Source organism: Rhinolophus sinicus, linkage group LG10 (assembly GCF_036562045.2).
Source record: "Rhinolophus sinicus isolate RSC01 linkage group LG10, ASM3656204v1, whole genome shotgun sequence".
In the NCBI taxonomy this organism is placed as follows: domain Eukaryota; kingdom Metazoa; phylum Chordata; class Mammalia; order Chiroptera; family Rhinolophidae; genus Rhinolophus; species Rhinolophus sinicus.
Genome location: NC_133759.1, coordinates 31,215,440 through 31,243,435, shown reverse-complemented (window position 1 = coordinate 31,243,435; position 27,996 = coordinate 31,215,440). Strand labels below are relative to the sequence as shown.

At 37.6% G+C, this 27,996-nt stretch overlaps 1 protein-coding gene across 2 annotated transcripts; it reads right to left on the bottom strand.

Moving 5' to 3' along the window:
• LOC141567210 (uncharacterized) lies at positions 1–27,996 on the bottom strand. Of its 2 annotated transcripts, XM_074312837.1 has the most exons (3): positions 26,871–27,789; positions 26,451–26,632; positions 1–112 (listed from the first exon to the last, which is right to left on the bottom strand). In XM_074312837.1, the coding sequence occupies exons 1-2, from the start codon at positions 27,492–27,494 to the stop codon at positions 26,486–26,488; spliced, it is 771 nt and encodes a 256-aa protein (XP_074168938.1). In that variant the 5' UTR covers positions 27,495–27,789; the 3' UTR covers positions 1–112; positions 26,451–26,485. The 2 variants fall into 2 exon arrangements, with proteins under 2 accessions (XP_074168938.1, XP_074168939.1); XM_074312838.1 differs by lacking the exon at positions 1–112 and having other exon boundaries at positions 26,495–26,632; positions 26,842–27,996.

Below are 27,996 nucleotides of genomic sequence, written 5' to 3'. Positions count from 1 at the left end.
CTTGGAGAATGCTCGCAACGTCACTGACTGGTAATTCACTTGCTTTTTTTGATGTCAATACAGGAATCATTGTCTCATTTTCACCATTAGGAATTTTTTGAAAACGTGCAACCTAGGAAATAAAACCAAAGGAAAAACATTTGAATATACCAAACAATTCTAATGCAGTCTAGAATAAATGAAAATCCAAACATTCACAGAAACTTACTTTACACAGTTAGAAAACAAATACTTTCAGACTAATAACAAGTATTTAACTACTACTAAGATAATTTACACTAACCATGGGATGATTTTTCCAGAAAGCACATTTCAAAAATTAGACCACCAGTGCAAGCTAGAACACAAAATAATGTTCACATTAAATTAAAAAGATGCTATTTCCATGGCAATGTAATGAGTAAAAAGTAAAACGGATGTCCTATCTAGCAGATGCTAATGATTATATGTAGTCATAATCCTCTAAACTCATGTTTAACACAAGGCACAAGGAATAGCTAAGCTTTCTCCATTTTAACTACTCCTGTTGGTCAGCTCATTTCTTAACTATCTAGAAAGGACATCTAGTTACTCAACTGAAGCACCATGACAGCAAGGCAGACTTAAAGACCTATTGCCAATCTGGGGGAAAAACAAAAACCAAAGGAGACCAGACAGGCAGAGGATGCACAGGTTTATGAAGGGCTGTGAACAAGCAGAGTAAGTCACAGAGAAGATGATAACTATGGCACCTACTTGACGCAGCTTCTTAAGCAAATATCTACAGCAAAGTGTTTAACACACTTCCAGAAATAAATTCCTAATTCAGACTTGCCTTGGGTCCTAAGCTGAGATTCTTTACAGACAAAAAGTTTTAAGTAGGAGAAAGGGAGACATAAAGCTCCCCACTGAAACTTTAGAGAAGAAAACACTTCAGTTGTCACACATCCATTAATTAAAATACTGAAACTGAAATAATCATCTTACTGCCAAGATACAAGTCTTTAAGCTTTCAGGTAAAATGTTTCCAACTTTGGGTAATCAACATTTTCAAGATAAAATATTGCCCTAAACATTTTTTTGAGGCAACTTCTTTATTGACAACAAATGAGATAAAAGGAAAATAATTTAAGTTTCTATAATTATTAAAGTTTATATAATTATTGAGGCCTGTATCCATAAAAAAATCTTTGCACTTACTCCAAAAAATGGTAAATAGCTGTGGGAAAAAAGTATTTCCTCAGTGTGACTGAGTTCTGGAACAAATACCACATATTTTTAATCTTATTTATTAGAAAGTCATTATTGAATGCATAAGAACCTTAAAGCAAAGAACAGAAGTATTTTTCCACGTTTAATGAGAAGATATTAGTGACAAAAATTCTGAGGAAACTAGAGACAGATTACCTTTCTTTCATGAAAAATGAAGTCTTGAAATTATTTTATAGCATATTTTTACGTAATTAAGAAATTTAAAACCTTAGAGGAAAAAATGGAAATTTCAGAAAAGTTGTATGTTATGTCTTAGAGTCACTGAATGCCCTTATTTCAAACCAATAAAACCAAGCAGGACAGATAAAAGACTTCACTGAACCACCCTTAAGCTAAACATTGGAGAAAATTCCTCCCAAAATGACTTGACTCTTAAAGCAATGAGACCTAACCAGTTTGACATGGCTATTTTATCTTGTAAGTTCATAAAACAAAATTATAAGTAGGATTAAACATGTTTATGTTGCCTACAGTGACAATGAGATTAAGAAAAGCTTTTATTTTGAAGATTCCTGTACCTCAGTTTCTTCATATATAAAATGGGGATAAATATTGCCTAAAGTTGTGTGAAGATTACATCCATTAATATAGCATCTGACCTACTAGTAATAAGTACTCAAATAGCTATTTTTCTCCCAAAACTATTTAATATTTATATGTACATATTCAATAGTTCAATGAGCTCAATACAGAACTAAATTACTAACCAACGTTAGTAAAGCTAGATTGTAATAATTTTCCTACTAAAGTACACTTTTATCATCGTTTAATATAGTGGAAATTGCCATCTCTACCACCCAATATGCAGTACAAGAGCCTTATTCATGAAATCTTTTTAAGGCAACCCTTTCATAGTTGGTACATAGATAGGGTGTACGTTGGAATACATTTTACATAAAATCCCTCAGGAGCATTACATGGGCTCAAAAGAGCTGAAAATTTTCAATGGAAATGAGACTATGTCATTTAATAAAAAATAAGACACTGAAGGGGCATGACGATAACTCTCTAAAACGAAGGGCTGCCGTGTTAAAAAAGGCAACACCAAAACCAAAGGGTGAATTTACAGCAGACCAAATTCTGGAGTTATAACAAAGAGCGCTGGATGTGCCCTGGCAAATGCTGGATGGCCATCTGATAAGGACTTATTTCACTGAAGGAATTTCTCTCCAAATAGAGGGAGGCTACAAAACAGTATATTCTTGGTCCAAGGCAGTACCGTCAATTATACGTATGCTTACTAGATTCTATGTCAACTTAAAACTATGGAAATTACTGAATTTTAATACTATTTTCTTTCTAAGCAAATGTCAAAGACTTACTAGTATAGCTCAAATGGGTCATTAGTTATATGGCTAGTAAGAGGATTTTAATTTGTTCATTCATATATTCTTTCAACAAATACATTTATTGAGACTCTGTGCTAGGATTTAACAGTAAGCAAAAACACCCTGGAGTGGTGCGGGTGGGGAGGCAGACATTATCAAAGAACAGCGCAAATAAATAGAAAACTGCAAATCATCACTGCTGTGAAGGAGAAGTCCATGAACAGGAGAACTTACGATCAGGACAGGAAAGTTTTGATGAGGAAGTGATGCTTACAAAAGTAAAGGACGAGAAGCTGCGTAAGGGGAAGGAATGAAGAACAGAGGGAACTGAACGTGCAGTTCCCAAGGAAGGGGGAACGTGGAGAGAATGAAGTACTAAAAGACGGCCAGCATTTATTCACTCACTCACTCAGTTCTTCAACACATAATCAACGCTCATTGTGTGCCAGGCACTGTCCTTGGTACTGGGGACACAGAAGTGACCGATCAGGCAAGAACTCTAGCCTCATAGCGCCACATACCAACAGGGAACAAAAGACTATAAATAAAGGATTATGCAATAAATGCTCCAGAAAAGAACGATAAGTAGGGGAGGAGTTGCTTCATTTTATATAGGAGGGAGGGTCAGGGAAGCCCTCTCCATTAAGGTGAAACCAGAAGAAGCCAAGTAGCTATTATTAGACATCTAGGGAGAGATGTCCAGGAGGTGGGTGGGTATGTGAACACACAGGAGAGGTCCAGGCTGGAGAGACAAGCGAGGGTAGCCAAGAGCATAGAAACGGTATTGACTCTGAGAATAAACATGCACACGAGCACAAAAGAAAGGGAAGATGTCTGCAAGCTGACCTACGGCATTCCTGCAACATACAGAGATCAAGGATGAGCAGTAACCAAGAGCAGAGATCAAAAACAACCAATGAGGTAAAGGAAAACCGAGAGAGAAGCCAAGTAAAGCAAGTATTTCAAGGAAGATGTAAATGGCTAGGCCAAAAGTTAAGAGGAGGACTGAGAACTGACCACTGGACAACATGGAGATAAATGAAAGGAGCAGTTTCAATGGAGTGGTAGGGACCAAAAATAGAGAGCAGTGGCTTCAAAGAAAACAGCAGGAAGAAGTTAGAGACAGCAAGTATAGATAATTCTTTCAAGTTCTGTTGTAAAGAGAAACAGAGATATGGATTTATAGGCAGAATGAAACATAAGGTCAAGAGTTGAGGTTTCTTTTTTTAAAAGATGGAAGAAATAACAGCATGTTTCCATATATATCAGAATATGTAGAGGGAAAACTAATAATGCAGAAGAAAAATAGGACAACTGATAAAGTGAGGTTCTTGATGTTCTTTAGAACATCTGGTAAAGTGATGTTCTAAAATGAAAGGGAATGGAATTGGGAGAATTTGTAGAAGAGCTGGCCTTAAATAAGGAAATGGAAAATTCATCCATAGTTACAGGTAGGAAGGCAGAGTCACACAGTCAAGATGCAGGCACACTGGTAGTTATGGTGGCGGGAGCATACGGAAATATTCTTCTGAGAAGTATCTGGATTAAAGAAATCAAGAGGCCAGAAAAAGCAAAAATAGGCTAAAGTGGTAGGTGGGGACCTTATGAGTCATATTATGGAATTTCTGTCTTGATCCTAAGGGCAAAAAAGGAAGACCTTGAGCTGTGGTCTTTAAAAAAGTGGGCACGAGTTGGAAAATAAAAGGAGTGGAAGGTAAGAATGTTGACGGCCCACCAGTATAAACACTACTATATAAGTCTAAACAAAAGATCAATGCAGCTTGGACAAAGGTGGTGGGTGCAGGAATAGTACAAGCAGAGGTGAAAATAACAGGACGTGATGGTGAACTAGATACATGTATCAAGAATTACACTAGATTTCTAGCTTGTCTTATATGCTACACAGTAATGCCATTCACCATGGTAAAGAATACTGGAAAACTCTTTTCAACAAATGGTGTTGGGACAACTGGATACCACACAAAAAAGAATAAAGTTGGACTCCCACTGTATATAAAAATTAACTCAAAATGGATCAAAGACCTAAATGTAAGAGCTTAAACTATAAAATTTTTAGAAGAAAACATGGGCTTAAATCTTCTTGGCCACTATTTCCTAGACATGACACTAAAAGTATATGAAACAAAAGAAAAAAAGTAGAACATTATCAACATTTAAAACTTTTGTGCTGCAAAGGACACCAAGACTGTGAAAAAGACAATCCATAGAATGGCAAAAATACTTGCAAGTCATTTATTTGATAAAGGGCTTCTATCTATAAACTCTTACAATTCAATAATAAAAAGATAAAGAACCCAATTTAAAAATGAGTTAAAAAAAAAGTAAAATTTCTCAATACATAGCATACATACAAATGACCAATAAGCACGAGAAGATCCTGTCACTAGTCCGGAAGGAAATACAGATCAAAATCACAATGAGATACCACTTCACACCCATTAGGATGGCTAAAATTAAAAAGACAGACAGTAACAAGTATTGGAAAGAATATAGAGAAATTGGTAGAATTATCAAATGGTGCAACCACTATGCAAAAGTTTGGCAGCTAGTATACATTATTATAATGCTATTGTGCAAACATTAAATTTTCTCTGGTTAAATGAGGGGAGTCTTTTCAGCTGAAAAACAATCTTTGGATGATTCAGTAATGCTTCAATTTTGAGAACTGTAAAATACAAGATTACGTAAGTTTAGTTGAAGGTAACATCTTAACCATCTGAAAGTAAACCATCTTAAGGTATGCTATATCTTTCTCATGTTACTACAGCTAGAAGTCCACTGTCTGTGATCCCAAGTTTCAAACCCTAGATATTACTTGCTTATCTCCTAACCTGGGCTTAACTGTATCTTAATTTCCTGATAATTGCTTTAAATGTATTTCAAATAATGACATTTATTAGATCTACATTTTGGGTTATTTAATTCATACAACCAATTGGCATTTACTAAATAACAGACCATAACACAGCCACATACACCAGAGTCTATACCCTACAGAGATGAATAATTCAGTTTGGAGAGCCGTCATACCAAAACACACACATATAAGAGTTGCCATAACACAAATTATTATACCACAATGCCCTGTAAGTTGGTCTGAAAATTTAGAGGAGGGAAAGACTCTTACAGCCTTCAGTATTCTGGGAAAAGTTCCCTGAGCTAAGCCATGAAGAATGGATGGCAGAGATTGGCTAAGACATGCCAAGGAAGTGTTCCCAACAAGAGATGAACACTAGTGCAAGCCACAGCAACAGAAATCTCATTTATGTGTGACTAGGCCACTCTGCATCTCTACCTCTACTAAATGACCCAGATTTACCCAGACAACAAGACAAGCTTAGCGTTTTTAAGTGGATGCTTTTTAAAACTGCAGAAACTTTCAGATCTTTAAGACGTATAAGAAATTCAGTTAAACAAGGGTCCTGTATGCATCAGGGCCCATCAGAGATCTACTGAACCCAAATTTGCATTTTTCTAAGATTCCCAGATGATTCACTCATTTTTTTTGAGTCTAAGCACTGTTATACTCGTAAGTCAGTTTCCAATTCTGATACAAATCAGAATTACACGGGGACTGTTATAGACTGAATTGCGTCCCCTCCTGCCCCATATTCATATGTTGAAGTCCTAAACCACAATGTAATAGTATTTAGACATGGGGCTGGGGGGGGGGTGGAGGGGGGGAAGGGGGGGTAATTAATTAGTTCATGAGGGTGGAGCCCTCCTGATGGATTAGTGCCTTTATAAAAAATACCAGAGAGACCTTGCACGCTCTCCTCTCTTCATGTGAGAACACAGGGGAAAAAGAAAAAGGAAAAAAAAAAAAGATGGCCATCTGCAAGCCAGAAGGAGGGCCCTTATCAGGAACCAAATTGGCCAGTACTTTGATCTTGGACTCTCCAGCCTCCAGAACTGTGAGAAATAAATGTCTGTTGGTTAAGCCACCCTGTATATGATATTCTGTTATAGCAGCCAGAACTTAGTCAAGACACTTGTTTTAATCCAAGTGTTCAGGCACCATCCCTAGAGAATGTGAATCATTAGGTCTGGGGTGGAACAAAACATTTATTTGTGAAAGCTCCCCAGGGTAGGTCTAATGTGCAGCCAAAGTTGATAATCATTGACCTAGAGAATGAGGCTGAAAGGCATGGTTACATTAAACACAAACATTAGAGTATTCTACTTTTAAAAGGTAAATAATCTTCTGAAATGAGCTATCACCACTAAGTTTATCAACTATTCCTGGGGAAAAATTCATGTTACAGATTCTGTCACTTCATCTAGCACATGGATAGAAATCTGATTTTAAAAAGCAAGTCAACAGACGTAGCCCAAATTATCCACCAGAAGTCAAGCCATGGTGGGGGTGGGGGAGGAATAAAAATACTCCATCTCTGCAAAGTTCATGAGTATTAAATAAGGGTTATTAAAAGTTTTCAGGTCGGGCCGGCCCGGTGGCTCAGGCGGTTAGAGCTCCATGCTCCTAACTCTGAAGGCTGCCAGTTCGATTCCCACATGGGCCAGTGGGCTCTCAACCACAAGGTTGCCGGTTCAACTCCTCAAGTCCCGCATGGGATGGTGGGCAGCGCCCCCTGCAACTAAGATTGAACATGGCACCTTGAGCTGGCTCAGTTGGTTGGAGCGCGTCCTTTCAACCACAAGGTTGCCGGTTTGAGTCCCGCAAGGGATGGTGGGCTGTGCCCCCTGCAACTAGCAATGGGAACTGGACCTGGAGCTGAGCTGTGCCCTCCACAACTAAAACTGAAAGGACAACAACTTGACTTGGAAAAAAGGCCTGGAAGTACACACTGCCCCCCAATAAAGTCCTGTTCCCCTTTCCCAATAAAATCTTTAAAAAAAAAAAAAAAAAAGTTTTCAGGTCAACACTTAACAATAAAAGTTTTCCAAGTTTCACTTTCAAGTAATGAGAAAGACACTAAATGTCTCAAAAAATCAAGTGTACTAGGTATTGAACTTGAATGACCCAGGCACCTCTCCATAGTTGTTTAACAGCTATCTCAAGGGAAAGCAGGGTTATCCTGGGAATTCTAAGGGTCAAACCATATGGTATATAAACGTGAAGGCAGCAAAGGAAAACAGTAACAGTGACACAGTAGTCCCAACAATACAATGATAGCAGTTCCAAATAGAAAACTGCATGTTCATAGTGATTTACAGAAATCAGGCAAACCCACTAAACTTAAGAAACAATTACTTATTGATTAAAGCCAAAAGTGAATAACACTAAATAAGTCTGCCTAGATGTGGTTGTAATTACTGACAGAGAGAAGCTTACACGCATAAAACACACTCCAGGTCGAAGGGGAATTTGTACTTTTAGCACCTATCTGCAAGCCCTATTTTGAAGACATGACTCTATCATTAGGAGAAATAGTAAATTTTGGTCCCAAAGATGATCAAATGACTCCAAATATCTTTAATGTTTTGACTGAGAACAAGGCAACCAGTATTTTTTGTAACACTGTAGAAGTCCACTTACATCCACACTACACCATGCCCAACTGGGTGGGATAACAGGAATCAAACCAAAAATCCCCTTCAGAGCTGCGAAGACAGGACAAGCTCCCAGGCCCCATTCCAACTTCAAATACAACAGCTCTGCTGTTTTCTAATTAAACAGAGTTTTACAGTTTTAAAAGGCGGGGCAGGGAAAGGGGTTTGAAACACTCCAGTACAGTCCTTCTCACACTTACCGTGAGCCTCAGAATCACCTGGAGGGTTTGTGGAAACAGGTTACTGGGCCCTAACCGCAGAGTTTCTAAATCAGCAAGTCTGGAGCAGGTTCTAGAAAGTGCATTTCTAACAAGTTCTCAGGGAATATTGATGCTGGTCCAGGGACCAGACTTTGAGAACCACAGCTCTCGTCAAGGTCACACTTGACTAGTTCCCCAATTACCATCCCAGTTCTGTCTTGCCACCTGTGTAACCAGAACAAGTTACTTAATTTCTGTGTCTTTTTCCTCAGTGGAAAACTGGGATAATACCTATTTTGATTTCAACTGAGAACTAAAGGAAACACATTTGTAACAGCGTGGCACAGTGCCTGGCCTGTGGTCTATACTCAAATGCCACTCCCTTCCCCTAAGGTGGTGTAAATGGTCTAACATCCATGCATTTGCCTCACCTCTACTCTGCATTCACAAGAGTATGGCCTGGTTTTTGTCATCTTGGTACCCTCTGCAAAGTACTTAATATCCAGCATCAAAAGCACTATTTAAAAAACAAAATAAAAAAGGGACTTTTCTGTCTTAATGGACAATTACATAGCAACAGAATAGCGCTGTTATCCTGAGACATACCTAGTATGCCTTTTAAATGATCTTTCACTTAAAGTACAAAAAGATGCCAGAACTAATTTGAAAAACAATTTATTTAATCATCCAGGAATTAGTCTATCTTCTACAAGGACTAGGCAAGTCCATGTATTTCACCTTTGAAAGTGCAGAGACTAAGGTTTCCAATCGCCAGACGCAGTATTTTACTGGCAAATGTAGCAGCCATGCAAGCAGGAAAAATCCATCTATCCCTGCTGGCATGGAGCAGAGCAGAGGCTGGCAAGTGTCGCAAAGTGGGCGGGTCTCATCAGCTTAGGATCACTCCTCAGCCTTACCAATGAAGAAATGTTGGCATGGGAAGGAAAAGGCACTGTAAATACATTCTTATGAAATACTGCACTACCTGAGAATTAGGCTTTACAACACTTTAAACACAAAGTGAAAAGTCCAAATTGAAGTAACATATCTAGGGTCACATACATAACCAGGTATTCAGAAACAGCCACAAATGCCTCCTATACTATACAGGTTTCTATTTTTTCCACCAACTATATCTGACAAAGTCACCAACAAAAAAGCAGTCTTATCACCTAAACTACAATATGGAAGGTGATCATTCTCAAACTTAGTTGTCTTTAGAATCAGCTGGGAGTGAGGCTCTTATTAAGAATACAGGTGGTATTAGGTATCGTTGGCAAAAAAAGTTAAAGCTAAATCTGACCAGTGGTAACCAAATCTAGAGCAATGGTTCTTCTCAACCTGGAATGCACATTAAAATCACATGGGGAGCTTTAAAAAAATTCCTACAGTCAGAACTCCAGACCAATTAAATCAGAATCCAAAGAGATGGTGGGTCCAAAGAATAGTCTTTTAAATCTCCTAAAATAATAAAGAACACCAAGCGCTCTTAATCTATCCCTCAATTTACAGGAAATACAGGAGCTAAAAGAGCACATTCAATTACTTCAAAAGAATGCATTCAGCCAATTCTAGACTGTGGGAAATTCTACAGGACAACCTGAATTTGTCAACAAATAAACTACAAGGAAAAGAGACATTTTTAGACTAAGAGGTAATTAAAAGATATGTCAACGCAAAGGAAGAACAATGTCATTTGTCCCATTTTTATTTTTTATCACGTGGCTAAAGTGGTATTGCAAGATTTTCCCACTATCAAGTTACTATTTTCCCTTTTAAATGTAGTAAGTATCTTCTAAGGAGACATTTTGAAATTATGTAAAATATCCTGCTACCTTACACTTTTGCTCAGTATATAACTCTTGACTGAAACAATTATTACTATGGTAGTCACCAAATGGTGATTTTTCTAATACCACCATTCCATCTACATTTATTAAGTTGAATCCTACTATTCATTTTGTTACCCAAATTGTCCCAGTTTTGGCCAGTGGAGAGCCTTGAACAGGCTGCCTACTCTGCCCTTCTGACATGTTCTCAACAATTTTTGAGCACTTTCTTACCTTCTGGAACCACATGTTCCAAGCTATCTCTGTATTTTCTCTGTCCCAACATTAAAATTTGCCATTTCTCCAGGGAGCCTTGGTTCCTTTTATTGATGATTATTCAGAAGTGTCATGGCTTCAAGACCCTCACAACAGATTGAGTTAAAGAATATATACACATACACACAAACACTTATCTATATCTATGTCTATTTTTATATTCTATAAATATGTTTAAAACCACAAGTGCATACTAAAGTTGCCAATTCCAATCTAACTCCCCAGAAGTTCAGTCTTTTCCCTTTCCTTATCTGTAACTTTTTTTTTTTAATCTAAAAACCTAACTTTCATTGTCACCATTATATATACTTATTTGCTCTACAAACTTATTTGTAGAATACACAGAATAGTTTTGGAATTCTAACCATGCCACTGTGAGAAAACTACTAAAACTGTGTACGGTTTTGTTTTTTGTTTGTTTTTTGGTTTTGGTTTTTTTTGTGTTTTTTTTTGGCGGGGGAGGTGTCTTTAGCCTTAGGTTTATTTACAGTTCTTTTTCTCAACAGCCTTAGATTATATGGTCAAAATCCTATATTCCAACATTACTTAGGTTAGTTGTCCCCATGCCCACCCTGTAACATGGTTATGTTATGCATTTGAAATATAGTTAGGTTCATTTGCTTCTGCTTGTATTATTCCATTGGGAGTTTTTCCCATTCTCTCCCCCAAATTAAATTAACATCCTTGATTTTATTTCATCTAAAACATGAATTTAGTACTAATAGTCAAAACCAAAATCAGAGAAGTGTCAAGCCTCGTCCATCCTTTCAGTTTCTATCCCATCCTCCTTGTGTTACAATCTCATTAGTTTCTAGTGTATTTTTCCTGTTTCCTTTTATACAAATGTGCAGGTGTGTGCATATTTTCTGTTTTTCCTCTTCTTTAGAGTAACATAATCTATAGATACTCTTTTTCACTTAACAATATATCCTGGAGATTAATCTATTATAGAAGAGATCAGTCTACGTATCTCCTTTATTCTTTTTATGGCTGCACAGTATTACTCTGTTATGTGGATATACCATAGTTTAATCAACCACTCCTGTATGTATGAGATTGAAAACAATGATCCATGAATAACTTTGTATGTATATGGATTTTCATTATTGTTGGAGTTATACCTTCAGGGAAAATTCCTGGAGTTGAAAACGACAGATCAGAAGGCAAACGTATACATATGGTTTTGTTGGATACTGCCAAATTCTCAAAAAGGGTGGTACCAGTTAGCCTTATCAGGAATGTGTCCGTTTTCTCATAGCCTTATCAACAGGATGAACTGTTGTACTTTGATTTTTGTCTATCTGATAGCTAAAAAAACGGTAGCTCAGTTTATTTAAATTTGTATTTCTCTAATTATGAGTCTGAAATCATTTCATATGTTTAAGGGCCGTTTTTATGTTTTGGGGGGAATTATCCTTTATGTTTTTTGGTCAGTTTCCTATCAGGTCACTATAGGTTATTCTCTCAATTTTTAAGAGTTGTTTATACACTAGGGATCTTAGCCCTGTATCTGTGACATGTTACAAATATTTTTCTCCTAGTACGTCATGTGTCTTGACTGTAAGTTTTTTGCCATGCAAAAAAAATTCACTTTTATGTAATAAAATTTATCAATTCTTTCTCCTATCGCCCTTGTATTTTGAGTCCTTCTTGAAGATTCAATATTAAGAACATATTTTAAGACCTGAAATGCCCAGTTCCATGAACTATCTGGTACGCAATAATTAAGGGTATACTGAATAAATATTACACAAAGTAAACCTCAGAAAATAACTGCCAACCTTAACAATACTGAATCAATGATGTATCCCTACCTCACACAATATACAAATATTAGCTTAAAATGGGTCAACCACCTAAATATAAGAGCTAAAACCAAAAATCCCTTAAAAGAAAACATAGGAATAAATCTTCATGACCTTGGATTCTTGGCAATGGATTCTTAACTATGACACCAAAACCACAAGCAACAAAATGAGGGAAAAAACAGATAAATTGAACTTCATCACATTTAAAAGCTTTTGCGCATCAAAGGTCATTATCAAGAAAGTGAAGACAACCTACAGAATGGGATAAATTATTTAAAATCATTTATCAATAAGAGTTTAATATCCAGAATATACAAGGAACTCCTGAAACTTAACAACAAAAATATAAACAACCCAATTTTAAAATCATCAAAGGACATAGAGAGAAGTTTCTCCATTTGTATATTTACAAATGGCCAATAAGTACACAGAAAGATGTTCAACATCATTGGTAATAAGGGGAATGCAAATCAAAACCATAATGACACTCTACTTAACCTGTACTAGGGTGGTCAGAATTTTTTATTTAAAATTTTTAAAAAATGGAAAATAACAAGTGCTGGTGAGGGTGTAGAAGAATTGAAACTCTTGTACACTGGTAGTAGGAAGATAAAATGGTGCAGACACTGTGAAAAACAGTGGTGGTTCCTCAAAAAGCTAAGCAAAGAATAACCGCATAACCCAGCAATTCTACTCCTACATATATACCCAATATAATTAAAAGGTATTTGCACGTCAATGTTCATTGCAGTATTATTCACAAGAGCTAAAAGGTGGAAACAACTCAAGTGTCCATCCACTGATAAATGGATAAACAGAATGTGGTACACACATACAATGGATTATTACTCATCCATACAAAGAAATCAAGTTCTGATACATAGACGACATGGATGAACCTTAAAAACACGCTAAGTGACATAAGCCAGAAACAAAAGGACAAACACTGTATAATTCCACTTTTATGAAATATCTAGACTAGGCAAATTCATAGAGGCAGAAAATACACTATTGTAACCAGGGCCTAGGAATAAGGGGAAATGGGAAGTTATTGCTTAATGGGTACAGACATTCTGTTCAGGAGGATGAAAAAGTTTTGGAAATAGTGATGGTAGTTGCAAAACACTGTGAACATAATACCGCTGAATTGTACACTTCAAAATTATTGAAATGGCAAATGGTATTACATATGTTTTATTACAATAAATAAATGCTTCACACGCAAAAAAATCCAAAGATGTTACCACCTCTTCCACCTAAAGAACTGGACTGTGACATTTACAAATTAACCAACTGAATCTAGTTTATCACTCTGGCCAGATTATTACAAATATGTCAAAATCAGGGCCACCATTATGCAAGCAACAGAGAATGCTAGTAGGTTTGTTTGATCAATTCCCAGCAGATAAAACTCGTAATGCAGAATTCACACATCATGTTCACTATGACATCCTTAAGTATCTAAAAGCCTAAAGGTAAGGGTTTGTTCTTCAAGCATTCCTAGATCTGAGAAATGCAAAGGTGAAGGTTGTTCTCCAAAATGAAAGCACAATCTGAAACAGTGGTTTCTATCAAAGTCCTGGTATTTCCTCCCCTAGCTCTATTCCTTTCAGTTTTCGTATTTTAAATCTATCCCCTCAATCTCAGATTATTTTTGCCCCACATATTACAATTTCTCCTCTCCCAAAGTAGGTATTTTCATTTCCCATGCTTACCTGCTAATGCATGTTTACCAGAATGTTAAATACTCTCTTAAAATAAAAAAAGGTAAAAACAGTAAAAAACAGGACAACTACAATCCCACCAACCTTCCTTCCTACCTATCTAGTTTATTACACATTCAATAACGCTTTACCTGGCGACAACTGGACTTTTTTTTTTTTTTTTAGCCATTTAGTCAATGATTAATTCCGGTATTAATGTTGGCAGCCCTCTGCCACCCTCTGGTAACTTCTCTACTCTACTGGACAGAATTCTTGGTTCGTCTCCCCTTTCTTTGGCAAATATAGTTCATTTCTTATCCTATTATGACACACAGGTATAAATAATGGGATCACTGACCTTCTTTAAGCTTACCTGTGTTTACCACCAACTTAAAAAAAACTCCAATATACATACTTCAAGAACAAAGTCCTTCTTGAAGTGCGTTCTAAATTTATAATTTTTTCTGCAATGATTCAGTAAAAAAAAAAATCATACACATTTTGTCAAATTTCATCCATCTGATCCCAACTTTTAGAAGATTTTTTATAAATGTTCAGGTCAAATAGAAGCAGACGTGTTTTCATTTTAATTTTCAGCACACAGTACTCTTTAAGTAAGATTCAGAAATAGACTGGCATTCATTCCCAACTGCTGTCTGTTGAATTCAATTGTAAACCATCTGTGATCCAACTGAGACTAAAGTCATACATAAAATGAACAAACCAATCTGAAGGAGCTCACATTATTAACCCGCTGTCCCCCAAAAAAAGCTCTTTTACTCAAAAGTTAGGTTTATTTTTTTTGTAGACTCCACTACTCAACACTTCTGTTTCTGCTAACCAATGACCTTAGCTGCTTCTAAGGACACAATCAGGGAAATTAATTCCTGATCAGTACATTCTAACAAAAGCCATGTTTAGAAAAACCAACCCCAATATGAACAAGAAGGGCAAGAAAGCAAACACCACTTTTGTATATGGACAATAGAAAGAGAAATGAGGGGTCACGTTATACAGAAAGGTAAGATATCAGAGATTCAGTCTCCCACTTCATTAGTCAAGCAACGTGATTTCTGCACTGGCACCAGCTGTTTCCCTTCCAAGCCAAAAGAAACTGGTACTGTAGTAATACACGATGGTTTTGACAAACAAAGAAAAAAAAGAATAAAAATACAAACTAAGCTTTGATTTACTCTATCACACAATCACATTTGGAGCCTAATCCCCAAGGAAATCACTGTTCCTACCTCACACCCCATGAGTTTTCTAAAAAGAATGTTACCTAATAGGAGACCTAAGAATTCTATTAGCTATACTTAATTTGTTACTTGACACAAATGAGTTTGCTTTACATATCCTAATAATGCTTCCCTTCCCATAAAAGGATATATCCCCTATTATTATTAAAATACGTAACTGATTTATTTATTTCGAAGCCTAGCTAAATAAAAAGTCCTAAAGCACACCCCTTCAGTGGCCTATGTGGGGAAAGATGTCTACCGCTTAGTTCCACTACCGGCCATGCCTGCAGCACAGCTGTACAGACAAAGAGGGACCAGGTCCAACATGCACACTCCATACTCGACTAAGCTTTCAGGCCTCACCCCTCCTATGAGCCCTTCTGTAACTCCTACCCCACAACTTTGACCTACTCATCCCCTAGTATCCCACTTAGCTATCACAGCTCCTCCAAACATGTCTTTTTCCCTCTACGGCACTGTAAATTCAATGACTACAAGAACTGCGGGTCACACAAAACCAGCATTGGCCAATGCCTGGCACACAATTTGTTCTCAATAACTGTCAAAAGGATAAATAAGCTAACAGACTTCTTAACTGTTTCAACTAACACTACATCCCTAAACAAAAACTGTACATTTCTATAATTAAGAATTAACTTTTCCCAGTAAGTTCATACTTAAACCTTTTCTTTCCTAATTTATATTGGAAAAAAACCCTCTTGTCATCTAAAGTAACTATCGGTGTCAAAGGAGAAGACATAGTGATCCAACTGCTTTCATGTCAATGCTAATGTTCTATTTGCCCTGCATTATAAATAACCGCAGAATATTTGGATGGTTTTTACAATCGTTTATAAATAATTTGGTGTCTTTCTATTGAAATGCATGTTCCCATGCTAAAAATATGTCCTGGAGAAGAGAGGCAAAAGGTAAAAGGGCAATCAGAAGTCTTCATCAAGCAAGTTCCTCATTCCTCAGCATCTGCTTGCATAACACTAATTTATACCATTTTATCAGTTACCGACATTTTAAATTCCTTGCTTATCCTTTTATTAAGGTATAAAGATATCTCTAAATAACTACTGAACCCAAAGTGGCCAGAAGTAATCTGGCATGAATCAGTTATTTTAATGAATTTTTAGTTGTAAATTACATGGCTTTAGACCTAAACTATAAAAATGAAACTTTCACAGGGCACTTTCATTTTAAAAGATGAATTATTTGTAAAGGACCTGCAAGAAATGCAGTATTTTTGTAATTTTGAAGCTCTGAGTTAAAAAAAAGTCTAAAACTCCTGATTCAGCACACTAGTAGTTTATAAAAATGTGACCACATTAGTCGTAGGAGGTGTGTGTGACAGGAAAAGGACGAGTAGTAGTAAGAGGAAGAGGAGAGTTACACTTGTCACCTGTCAAATGCCAGTGGTGATGCTGAGTGCTTTACTTCTGTTACCTCATTCAATCCTCAGAAAACTCTTTGAAAAGGGGCATTATTATTTTCCCATTTTACTATGAGGAAATTAAAGGTGGAAGAAGTAATTTTCCCAAGGTAAAAAAAAAAAATCAACAAAATGAATAAGTGGTACAGCCAGGAAGCGAACCCATGTCTACACAAAATAACTTGACAAGAAAAATCTTATTCCTGAAGAGTGATATAATTTTTAAATTATATTACTAAGCCATTTTTTTTTTTAAATAAAAACCTACTCATTGTTTTTAAAGAGCTAATGGGTAAGGGGCTTCTTTTTGGGATGATGGAAATGTTCCAGAATTGGATCAATGAACATAACCTTGTGAATATACTAAAAACCACTGAATTGTGCACTTTAAAATGGCAAATTTTATGGTATGTAAATTATATCTCAAAGAGAAACCAGTGAAAGACTAAGAATGCAAAATTTAATTCATGATTACCCCAGCAATAAGAGAATTAGTATTCAGCCTGTAGGTGACTTTGGGTCTAAAACTATGCATCCAAAACAAAGATGATTTAGTTGGGGGACTGATGGGACCATAGATGGAATAAATTCCCAGGTGTAGAAGACATAGAAATGGGAGCTGTAACTAAGAAGCCAGGCGTGCAAGCCCAGGGGAATGATTACCAGAGCACAGCTCCTTCCCACTGAACTGCTATATCAGCCAAAGCAAGTACAGCTCTAACTCTAAGCAAATCCAGCACTTTTTAAGAACAGATCTTCATTACAGATATTTGGAGGAGGGATATAGTGACTGACCATTTACTTAAAAAAGATTTTAAGAATTTAAAATCAAACAGGATGTGGGAAGAAACCTAAAATAGAAGAAAAACAATTAGTAGTTTTATTACAAATAAGTAACATAACCGTACAGAAATAGACAGGGCAAAAAAAACTAACCTAAGTAACATTGGAAAATAGATTTTGACTGTGTACTATAAACCTAAAGACAAATATTGTACTTTGGTTTAAAAATGTGTTTGTCACAAGGGAATAGGTTAGCAATTCTGAAATTACTTTTGTATATGTGCACTAGGATTGAACAAATTAGTAAATATTTTATGGATGAGAACCAGGTTTCTCACCTTTGGAGAAAAAAGTAACAAGGAAAGGAAAAAGGATAGAAAAAGACTAGAATGAACCCTGGGATTGGAACTGGCAGCATCAGTATGAACTCATGGTTTTTAATACATATGCATGCGTGTACATGTGCATATGCACGTGTGTATACATATATAGGTACATGTCAATTATATATAGATAACATAAATGTGTGTACATATATGTATATATAAATTAATATAGTATGTGTGTACGTCTATTAGTATACATATATTTGCTAGTTCTACCTACTAAGAGGACCTAGAAACAATGACATCCCAATAGTACTGAGCACACCAAGCATGCAGATCTTGGTTTCTAGATACCATTCTCCAATAAAATGAACCAGCCTCCTTTGGAGAAATCGTTGATTCTGTGCCTGGTGTAAACAGGGAAAATATGAGATGTAGCTGGAACAGCTTATGGTACCACAAAGTAAATTAGTACTCACAAAATGATGGAGACCTTGTAGAAAGAACACAAGAACAAATTTGAAAGTGCTCTCAATAACCAAAGCTGGCACATACCGTAAAATAAATATCTACAAATCCATGTAAATAAATTGGACAATTAATGAACAGAGGAAAAGAGATAGTTCTTCCTCAACAGTAGAATTCCTATTAATAAAGATGAGAAAATCAAAATCATCAATAACCACAGTATTAATATAAGACCTGGTCTTACATTAAAATAAGACCAGGTCTTATATTAATTTTTGCTCCAAAAGAAGCATTAGAGCTGATGGTCCGGTTGGTCTTATTTTCAGGGAAACAAGGTATGATCTACATAGTTTTAAAATCTGTCCATTGGTATCCTACATAAAACATGCCACTACTATTTTTAAAAGTTTCAGCTAGAACATTATTTTACTAGCAACGTCTTTGCAAAATTACTGAAATTTCTTTCAGAGTAAAGAAATTTTTTTAAAAGACTGTGGTTCCTCCTTTTTTAGCGGTATCCCTTTCCTTGAAATCTATGGACTAGCCAGTAACTCAACTGTAGGAACAAATAGTACATTTCTTCATTCCTTCTCTTAGTTCCTCCATATGCCAACAACATTCATTTCATACAGCAGTTAATTAGTGGGCCTAATTTTATCAGCTATGGCAAACCAAACCCTTATGAAATCAAAGACACGACCGGCATCTTTCATACCCTTTACTTAATTCACCTAAATGGTTACAGGTACAACAGGGAGCCACATAAGCCCTTTTTTTGTAGTCAGATACAATTTAGTATCAAAAAAAGCCACCAACTTTGAATCCTATAGATTTAAGTTGAGTGAGAACGTCTTTGCTGCCACGAAATGTACTCTATTAAATCACTTATACATTATTTCCTATTTTACGTGGTTTTCCTCAAAAGTTATTTAATTTTTCTAACCATTTTAAAGAATATTATGTTTCAGTAATCTTAGTTTAATATGAAAAACAGGAATAATGTTACTTCTAAATTCCACCTGCTATTTAATAAAAGAAACATTAGTAAGGGTCCAATAAATACTTGACTGAACTCAAGCACCTTTACCTAATCGCATGTTATAGATGGGGAAATTAAAGTATGGGGAGACTGAACCATTTTTTTTCTTAAAAGGAAAGAGAGAGCAGCAAAGGACTTCTTAAAAATAAGAATGCCACACAACTATGTATATGTAAATAGACATTAAACACAGTAAGGCTAGGACTAGAATGCATTTCCAAAGGAATGGTTCCTTATATTAGAATTTAAAATACATGTGTTCCGTCCCTAGTATAAAGTGAAAGAGCTTGTGATCGTGTCCACACTTTACAAAAGAGAGTAAAAAGGTACTAGACGTGCAAAAGAAAGCCACCTAATTAAGATACTGCTAAATCAAAGAAGAGGGTTGACTTCAGAGAGGAGTCTTCTTGAAATTTTCCAAATGGATAAAAAGGAAAAGGACACGATATACACAGGAGGTCTGGTGTTTCCGAAAAGAAGTAACTCAGAACACTTCGGGTCTTAATTTCCAAGAACAGTAAAACTGCTTTCAAAAAGTTCCTAGAACAAGTAAAATTTTCAGTTTATCCTCATTAGTAGGTAAAACTTTTAATTCAGATTTTAACATTTTTGCCCTCCTGCTCGTTACAAATCATGAAATACTGAAAACCCAAAACAAAGTAGAGTCAAAATTACAATTTGATGAAACCATGAGACAAACATTACGATTATAAAAGCTACTATAGGTTTCCCAGGCATCCCACATCTCAGAAAAATATGTAAAGCCTTGAAATTAGAAGTTAAGAGACCAATGACAAAAATAATTTCCCCAAATCTACCCATCAGCCAAGGTAAGGCAAATTAGCATTTCCTGAGCAGATCTTTCATACCAGCTCTTTCATCGTGCTCTATTTAATCTTAACAAGTCTGAGAGCTCACTTTGAACCCTGGTCTTTCAGCTCAACAGGTGTTCAATTTTTAAACAAGCTTCTCCCCACACACAGACCTAAGACAAGCACGTCATGATAGGCTGACCTTCAGCATCCTTCCCTTAGCCAGCCCTCCCATCAGCTAACTCCTCCAACCAGTCAGTCAGCAGCACTTTCTCTCACCCAATTATGCTGCCTTAACAGCTCCTAGTCATTTGTGACTCCAACTTCTCCTTCATTCCCAGTATCTAGTTACTGCCCAAGTTCTGCTGGTTTTTCCTAGAAGTAAAACGTCTCTCTCATCCACCCCGACTCTCCACTCCCTTCATTCTAATATAGATACAAGTTCAATTCCCCTCCTTTTTTCTATTAACAGAAGAAATCAGAAGGAACTAATCTTTCTTGGTCCCTAAATGAATTAAGGGTATACATCAAGATATCACACCTGAATTACCAACCTCTAGGTAGGGGGCTGGCAGATCTCAAAGCATGGTCTTTTTCTGGAGTGGGAAGGTAACTGTTATTTCCCATCTGATCTCAGACACTTTCACAGCCAGATGTCAACTCTCAGTAAATAACAGCCCTGACAAGCATTAAGAAAAGGACATGGTAGAGATTAGTTTGCATGCCATTACAAAGTGGCTTGCATGCTATTTCTGGCACTTCAGCCATGAACTGCTTTTGCCTACTCCAAGGGAATGCAGAAATGACACTAGAGAAATGAGGTAAGGTTCCCAAAGAAAGCTTGTACCAACTAGCATTTCTGCCCTTCCTAATGTATAAACTGAGATGAAAGTAGATAAAGCAAACTTTCCACCAGAGAAACTCTAAAACAGATGGTCAAACAAAACCTAGTGAAATAACTGCATACAAAGGCACATATATCAAATTTTCATATCATATATGAATTTACAGCACCAAGGTTTATTAATACTGCAAATGAAAGGCTGATTTAAGATGAGAGGAAATCTAGAATCTGTTTTAAACCTCATCTCTCTTTTAGGCAGAGAACAGAACTTTACTATATTAATGGTTCTCAGGAAATGCTTTATCCTTTTTGACTTTAAGACACCACAATCAAGATAACTATAAATCTAGTATTTGAAATTCACAACCTAATCAGAAGTTTTAATTTATACGTCAGTTTTAAAAAAACAACGTTCAAGAAAGTCATGATGGGTGACATCCTAAATAGTTCTGCTTCAGCTATTATTTTTCAGATTTCCTGTAAAGAGCTGATTATCAAACAAAAGTACAATGTGGCAAATATATTTAGTTTCAGGGTCCTACTGCGAATCCAACTTTATCAGGTTGTTTTAAGTAAATAAATAAATGAAAACAATTTCTACAGGGATGCTTCAATGACCCAGTTTTCTGAAAGAATAAAGAATGTGTCATGCTAAATTGCTGTATTTTCTCTTGGGAGACACAAGTTGAGATCAACATTTTCATGCAGTGGTCAAAAACCAAGCCAAAACGCCTTAATTAAGCAAAGGATTATAATTAACTCCAGTTCACACATTCCAAGTCCAACTCACATATTCTCTAATATCCGATATATTCAATTATTAAATAATTGTAATTCACACATTCTCTAATATCTAAAGCAGAAAGAAAAAGCAGAGATTGAACTTGAATTAGATGCCCAGTTACAGCCATCTGAAGGTGATGCTTTTGATCCCTGCTACTATTGTCCTTCTGTCTATAACCCATGAAGGCCTTGTAACAATTCATTTTTTTCTAAATGTATCAAATAAGCTTAGCCTAAACTAATCTAATTCAACACAATATGAGTAATTTCCTTGTAATTCTAAGATGCATGCCTTTGTCAATAGTAACGTAAGGCCTCGGAAGATGGAAGACATATGAACAAATGCATATGAATATCAGCCATATAAATTGAAGAGGAAATGCATCAATTTAGCCTGACATACTTTCTATTTTTTCCAAATCATTTCATGTATGAAATGATAGCATTAACCTAAGCTCACCCAACCAGTTTTTACTATACTGTCTTATACCAATACTTGTCCATATGAAAACAATAAAGATAATCTTGTCACAACTGATGCGAGAAATCTTTGTAAGAGGAATTTGTCTTTTAACAAAATAAACATGGGTGGACCCTTTGAACTACTCCTTAGGAGTTCAAGATATTACATATAACAACAGTGTAATTTTAAATTCATCCCAACTAACTTCACCATCAAACTATGCTTTTCTTTCCAGTTTAAAACAAAATTTAACCTTGTCAAACTGATTATGGGTAAACAAAATCTCAAAAGAAAATCAGCCTTGAGCCCCAAGGGGTCTACTATCTAAGAGACTATTTTGATTGATACCAGCTTCAATTAACAGAGTTGAAGTCTGCTGACATTAAATGAATGATAAAAAAACATTAAGACAAATCAAGTATTTAGGATTCAATAGTCAGAAAGCTATTGCTTACAAATAATCTCTGCAGCATCCTTCTCTGGGTTAAATTACTACGTACCATTTATACAATGCTGTCACATACATAAGCTCTTTTAGTTTCGTCTCTTTTCTAGAAATAGTGATTAATATTATTTTACTGACAAAACTGCAAACAAAATAAATTACAATTTCCACACCTAAAAATATAAAATATTTTTATAGCCTGGTTTCCTATTACTAGTTAAAGGAATACAATTAAGGTGGTTTCTCATCCCTTTTTCCTTAGTTCCTCCAACTATACTAACACAACCTTTCCTGAGACATTCCTAGATGATTGATAATTTGAACTTGAATAAGGAACCATTTTAAAAAGTAAAGTGTAAAAAGACATACTATCATTTTCAAATGCTATCCAAAGGGATTGGAGGAATTTATTCTAGACCTATTAGTACTGCATATAACCTTAAATTAAGCATGTCCTGAAATCTTAAAGATCATTACATTTCTATCCATTAGTCAAAGAAACATTTAAGGCTATTATTAAATAGTTTCATGTGCATTAAATTTTTATTGTTTTTTCTATGAAAGAGGCCAAATTTATTCCAAAGAAAAAATCCATTACTGGGAAGGAGAAACTATTTGCAAAATTCTCCAGCTAGAAATAATTTTTCTAATAAGCCATCCCTTTACATACATAATGATTCATTTTTTTTTAAATCAGAAAAAGAGCCTTTATTTGTGCATCTCAGATTCCTAAGTGGTATCTATTTAGATTTGTGATAAACATGCAAAAAGGAGTTCCAAAGGATGTGGATGAAATCCTAACCCATAAATGGATGTCTAGGACCAGTTCCTGAAATTCCAGGAAATTAACACTTCAAATACTTCCAGTGACTGGCAGGAAGTATTCATAAAGCATCCTGGAGGCTAAAGCTAAAAAGTGGTCAGCGTATGCTGAGAAGGTTGAAGTGCACCATGGGAGAAAGGTCTTGAACAATCAAAAGCAAAGTGCCCAAGAAAATTACCCCAGTTGCTGAAAAGAACCACATAGATGTCATTCCCTCCAACAATCAGTGTAGACATGGAACACTACCTAAGTAAGCACCTTCACACTAACACTCGTGGGAGCCACTATTAATTCTACGGCGTACATACCTGCAAATGTGACTTATCTACAAACCTAAGGGAGGATTCTGTTTCTGGAGAACAGCAGGAGTCACTCACTCATATATGCTAACTGTGTGGCCATCGTTTTGGGCACTTCAAATACCTGGCTTCATTATTCCTCACACCACCCTCCAAGAGGGCTTTACTCCATTTACAGATGGGAAAATGTAGAAGCTGAGAAAGCTTAGAAGCATAGTAACTCATCAGATTTTCAGGAGAGGAAAAAAATTACCTTGTAGGATTCAAATCCAATCCTATCTCTTTCTACACTGGCCCCAGGCTTCTTGGTAGAGCCCCAACTTTCTCTACGGGCTTAAAGCCGTAACACTACAGAAAATTCTACACTTAACTCTACCCAATCCCTGACTAATAATGACAACCTCATACAGAGCATTTTGGCCACTAATGTTCCCCTTTCAGCATTCAATTGTCATAACAGCAACACTAATGCCAGCTGGCATATTAATATACAAGCACTGGACTAAGCTATTTACAGGTCATATTTACTGAGCGCTTACTACATGCCAGATACTAAATGCTTACAACCTCCAAAAGTAGGTTCTATCAATATCCTTATTCTATTGCTTAAGAAATTGAAGCACAAAAAGCTTTAATAATTTGCACAAGGCAAAATTATGTTAAGTGGGGATCCAGGATTCATATCAGGTCACCTGGCTCCACAGCGCATGTCCTTAAACTCTAGCCTTCCTCTCTCCTAAGAAAATTTATACAGGATTTCTCACTTAACCCTCTTAACTATGTAAGCTAAGTATTATCAATCCCAATTTACAAGTGAAGAAACAGAGACTCAGAATAGTGAAGAAATTTGCTTAGAGTCACTTAACTTTTTTTAATGGTTAAGGCATGATTTGAATCCATTTTCATTTCCCACCCCTAAGATGCTAATACACCATGTCAAAGGAAAATAGGAAAATGCTAACCATAAAAAGGAAAGCAATAGAAATATACACGCATATTTCAGAACGGTCAACTGCTTTTTAAAATTTCTGGGCTATATAGAAGTTCTTTAAAATATTTAAGTATGAAAAAAGAAAAAAATGCTAACGAGAAACTGACAAAAACAGCCTCTTCATTATGAGGCAGAAAATCCCCACAAGTCTTTAAGAATTGTGTAATCTTTTAACATGCGGCCAAATCATTCTTATTTGTCCATTAAGTACAAAGACCCAGTCAGCCACAAGCATGCACCATGCTTCCATCTCACAAGCACTCCCTCTCACCTCAATAGACAATATGAGAGTCAGCTTTATTAGTCATGCACATTTTTCTAAGAGATCAAGAAACAAAAGCAACATCTAAGAATGCACCTACTTTAGGCTACTCTCTTAAATCTGTAACATTCTGAAAGCAGAAGCTCTAAGTTTTAGGTGTTATTTAAGATAGAACTACCAAGAAATACTCATATACAATGAATGAATGAATGCATTTAATATTCTTTGTCTCTTGCAGAGAAGGGATTTGCCTTTCTTAAATCTATACACTAATAGACTATGAGGAAAAAGCCTCAAAAAAGTGATTTTCCATATCAGACAAAAATATAACTGCGTCCAAATGCTGTTTCTGAAGACCCAATTAGACAGTATAACTCCTCTGCGGTTATACACTTTAGTATTTCAGAAAATGTCTTCCACCAATCATCCAGCCAAAGTAGAACTGAGCAATATAATCGTGCCTCTCATCACATTTTCCACATACCCCAGGGGTCTCAGCAAAACAGCCTACTGCATATAAGAAACATCAATTCTAAAATTACTAGTCCTACTTAGGACAATCAAGTTTACATTCTCAACAACAGAAAAACAAATTAGAAAGCAGCCAGCCAACTCTTCTGCAGCCCCTTTGTAACAGGGTGCAGATTTCCAAAACCAAAAGGTACAAGAACACAAATTGTTATTTCTAAGTATCTTTTACAGAATTTTGCAGCCCTGAAGGGGGAAAAAAAAAAGACAAAAAAACACACATAAGTCACAAATCAGTCCAAAGAATAACTGGTTGTTTCAAGAGGGGAAAAAACCATGTAGTCAGAACTGTTCAACGCTTTAAAAAAATAATCAGTGCTGTGCATGAAACGCATTAAATATTTAAATGAGTCCAAAAGAATCAAATAACACGGGAATGACAATTCAGTGTGTCCAAACTGTACAGTGGACAGGTTCCATTCTCAACCTCCTAAATGATGTTTTGAAACAGGGCGGAACTTTAAGAAAGGACGTCACCTCATTATATTTCGTTAATTCAGAATTATTTTTTGTGAACTGGAAAACAGTGAGTGTTTTCCCAAAGCTGCATTCAATAAAAGATCGTGTCCTTTATAAAGGAATCGAGTCACATACCATATTAAAGCTTGATATGCAAATACAGAGTTGCAGTCCCTCCCCTTCCCATTTCCACTTCCTCTCCAGTGATTACTTTTCAAATAGCGATTGAGCAAACATAGCTGCTATCTGAAATAAAAACTTCCCTTCCATTCCCCAAGCTAAAGGTTTGTCAGGAAAGCACAATCGAGCTCATCACCCCCAAAACCTTAATTTCCGAAATGCCACATGTTGCCAAAATAAAAGCAAGATATCCTCAGAAAGCAATTCTTTGGACACTGCTCAATTAAAAGAAAAGCATAAAATTATGAACAATAAAAAGGTTGGGAAAGACAACTTAAAAAGCAAACCACCACACCCTCAACTCCGCGTTGCAACCCGTCTGCCAGCGGCCTTTACCTTCATTTTCCATTGAAACTGCACTTGGTTGGTGGCTACAAAGTCTTTAGTGTCAGCCACGGCCACACTGGGAATACAGAGAGGAGGAAGACAAGGAAGAGAAGCCCCCGGAATCCCAGGCTGTCACCCCCGCTCCCGGCCACACGTCCCACGGCTGCTCCCACCACCCCTAGCAGCAGCATCTGCAAGAGAAACCGGGAGAAGTGGCGCTGACGAGCGAGAGGGCGAAGAAGGGGACCCCCGCCCCACCACCACCTCTGGAGGCCCCAGACCCCGCGCCCTACCCCTCCGCTACGTGCACCCCAACCAGGGTATCCCCAGACGCCTCCTCCCTCAGGACCTGGAAGTTTCTGGAAATGGGTAATACTGGTGCCCTCCCAAAGCCCCAGACCTTCTTTCTCCGGGCTGCGGGAGACTCACCCGCGGGGCTCGAAGGAGCGCCCCGCGCGCCTCGCGCAAAGAAGAGCGGCTCGCCGATTCGCGGCGCAAGGCGGGAGCCTGATCCCGGAGTGAGGAAAGAGCGACGGGAGGGAGGGCCGGTGGGGAGGGAACAGAAGAGGAGGTGAGGGGCGCGTCACGGTCGGCCCAGCTGGCGCTAGTTTGCTCCCGCCTCCGCCTCCTGCGCTCCGCCCCTCCCCACCGCCCGCTGCCCGCCGCCCTCCGCCCGGGCGCGCCCCGCACTCCCGGGCCCGCCGAGGACCGAGCCTTGTCGCTACTACTTCCGCTGCGAGAGGCGCGCACGCACGCGCACTCGTACGGCCAGGCGGGGACGGCGGAAGTGAAGTGAAAGCGGAGCCGCCCCCCCCTCAATGGGCTCTCGTTGGGTGCGGAGCAGTCCGGTTGGAGGCGCGTGGGCCCTGTGGTGGCCCCTTGCTGACCCCCCCGGGACAGTGCCCGCCCGTTTCTACGCACCCACTGGGCGCGAGGTTCGGAGACTCGCCAGCTCCCCCGTGCGGGCCACGCATGCTCAGGAGGCAGCCGCGGGGTCCAGCCAGGCGGGCAGGCACAGTCATGGTCGGGGTCCCAGAGCTGTTTGATCTCCATCAACAAAGGCGACAGGGGAAGCCCTGTCGTCGAGGTGGCCGTCACAATCTCGGCAGGCGACGCGAGGACCTCCGAGGGAAGGGGCGAGCTCAGAGAGGCTTTGATGTTCTTATCGGGACCTCGTCCCCTCACTTGCAGACCCCTGTTGCGGCTGCTTTGCTCTAACTGCGGGAGCAGGTCATCCCGGGGCGACTTCCCAAAATTCTGTTCCGGGAGGGCAAAGCTCTGCCCCAGAGAGCTCACGGAAGAAAGAACTCAACCTTTTACATTCGTTTCAAATAATGTGTAGCACGAGAGGGTGGGACAACTAGAAACTTCGGGAGATGGAAGCTGAAGAACGGGCATTACCTTCAACCACTGGCTATGTCTTGTGCCACTTGAACCTTTCACTTGCTCAGCACCTAACCCAGATCCCCAATAAGTGATTTTTGATGGGCGCTTGGTTTTAATAAGCCTTGGTAAGCCGGACACAGGAAATACTGAACCGAAGTCCTCTCGCACC